Source organism: Pteropus vampyrus, unplaced genomic scaffold (genome assembly GCF_000151845.1).
Source record: "Pteropus vampyrus isolate Shadow unplaced genomic scaffold, Pvam_2.0 Scaffold371, whole genome shotgun sequence".
Classification (NCBI taxonomy): Eukaryota; Metazoa; Chordata; class Mammalia; order Chiroptera; family Pteropodidae; genus Pteropus; species Pteropus vampyrus.
Window position 1 is genome coordinate 112032 of NW_011889152.1, and position 1930 is coordinate 113961.

At 65.0% G+C, this 1930-nt stretch overlaps 1 protein-coding gene across 1 annotated transcript in view; it reads right to left on the bottom strand.

Annotated features, from left to right (window-relative positions):
* Window positions 1-1930, bottom strand: part of RNF213 (ring finger protein 213) — an 86045-nt gene that overhangs the window by 28458 nt on the left and 55657 nt on the right. The window contains exons 28-31 of the mRNA XM_023523011.1: window positions 1367-1537; window positions 837-975; window positions 574-712; window positions 8-198 (exon numbers count right to left, since the gene is read on the bottom strand). Of these exons, the coding sequence (XP_023378779.1) occupies window positions 8-198; window positions 574-712; window positions 837-975; window positions 1367-1537 (640 nt within the window). The remainder of the gene's footprint in view (window positions 1-7; window positions 199-573; window positions 713-836; window positions 976-1366; window positions 1538-1930) is intronic.

A 1930-nucleotide genomic window follows, 5' to 3' on the forward strand; every position in this document is an offset into this window, starting at 1 on the left:
TAGAAAAAGAGAAACAGAAAACCCGCTACAGTAACAAAGCCAGCATTAACGAGCCCACCTGCCACTCCCTCTGGCTGTTTCCCGCCCCCTCCTGCAGACGGCACAAGGCTGGAGGCCAAGGGCACAAGGCTGGACGCCAAGGCCGAGTCCACCAGCCGAGGAGGCGGGGCCTGGAAGGGGCCTGTGCGTGACTTAGACCTTCCAGAGATAAGGAGGCTGAGGGTCAGAGCAGTGAAGAAGGTCTGGGGTCCAGAGCCGTCCCTCCTCCCCGTGCCACACGGGTCGCCATGGGTTAGTCCGAAGAAAAGGGTCAAGGTTTTACAGAAAAAAGACCGCCAGCAACCAACGAACTCTCCAGGGTCTTATTTTTGTAGTCAAATGACTGCCAGGAGGCCCGGGGAAACAATTTCTCTTCCCCCTGCATTTCACCTTCTTAATCCAACCACCTGAAACAGTGTCTGCGTGTGCGGCGTGTGACCCGCTGACGGATGTTGTGTGTCATGCACACGCGGGGCTGCCTGTGACCCCCCCCCCACGGTGCTGCCCCCCGGCGCCTCAGGCCACACGCGGTACCTGAACGTGCCCGCCTCCTGGAGGGCGTCGGGATTGGCGGCTTCCCTGGCCACCCACTGCTTCATGTGGGAGACGTAGGTCTCCTCCTGCTTCTTCAAGAGGTCGTGCAGGCGCATCTTGGCCACCCGTGAGAAAGGGGCTGCAACAAAGCGAGGGGGCACGCGTTCGCCACCTGCCGGGGCCCTGCTACGCCCTGCCTCCGGGGGCGGGGCCAGCCTGGACAGGAGCCGGAGGGGCCCGAGGGGTGGCCACGGGGCCCTCACCCGTGTCGTCCTGGAGGAGGCCGAGCAGGACCTGCACCCTCCTCATGCCGCGCTGCCGGCCTGCGTGCTGGTCCCTCAGCATGCCCACGGCGCTCTGCACGCAGCTCCGCAGCAGGCTGCCGGTGTCCAGGACCTGCGTCTGTCCGAAGGCGACAGAGCTTGCGTTAGCCGCCGCTGCCTGGGTGACGCCCAGCCAGGCAGACGGGCCCCGTGGGGGCGTGCGGGGCGCACCGGGCAAAGCTCCCACCAGGGCCTGGCTGCTGTCCACCCGCCCCGGCCCTCTGAGAACCACTGTGAGGTAGCCACGTGTGCTCGGGGACGCGGCCAGGGGTCAAGGGACAGAGCAACGCCGACAAGGGACAGCAGGAAAAGCCCCATGTCGGCCCCTGTCCTGGTCACTGGTCCCCACCGCAGTGGGGAAGGAAGAGGGCCAGGCTCAGCCCTGCCACTGCATCTGTCCTGCGGGCTCCTGGGGGCGAGTGTGAAGCTTAGGGGGGTGACCCAAGGGATGAGAAGGAGCCAGGACTCACGTGGGCTCCCCCCGGCTCAGCAGGCTCGCATTCGAGGGCCTCAGAATCTTCTGTCTCCATGTCCACCTCCGCCGGGGCCTCTGGACCGCCGCTCTCGGTTTCCATCGGCTCCTCGTGGCCACCTTCGGCCCTGCGTCCCACCTCAGCTGCAACAGAAGCGACACCATCGAGCTACTGCTCCGTGGACGGAACACTGCCTGTGAGCTGAGTGCGGGGTGCCGACCAGCAGGTGTTCGCGGCACCTAGCCGGCGGGGTCCCCAAGGAGAGGCCAAGGACCCGCAGACCAGCCCTCGGTTTGCCCGCTGGGGGGATCTGCTAGCAGCAACCCTCTCCTTTGGTCCTGGGCTCCAACAGCCGATGCAGGACCGATGGAAGCTGACACGCCACAGGCACTCAGCTCTGAGCCTTAGGTGCCCACGGACCCACTTTTCAGGGGACCCTGGAAAGCAGTAGGGGGTGCCCTGGGAGCTGTCATCTGTCAGCTCAGCAAACGTGTCCTGAGCTACTACTGAGAGGATGCAAAGGTGACAGCACAGTGGCCGTGTCCTGCAGCTCTCCTGACA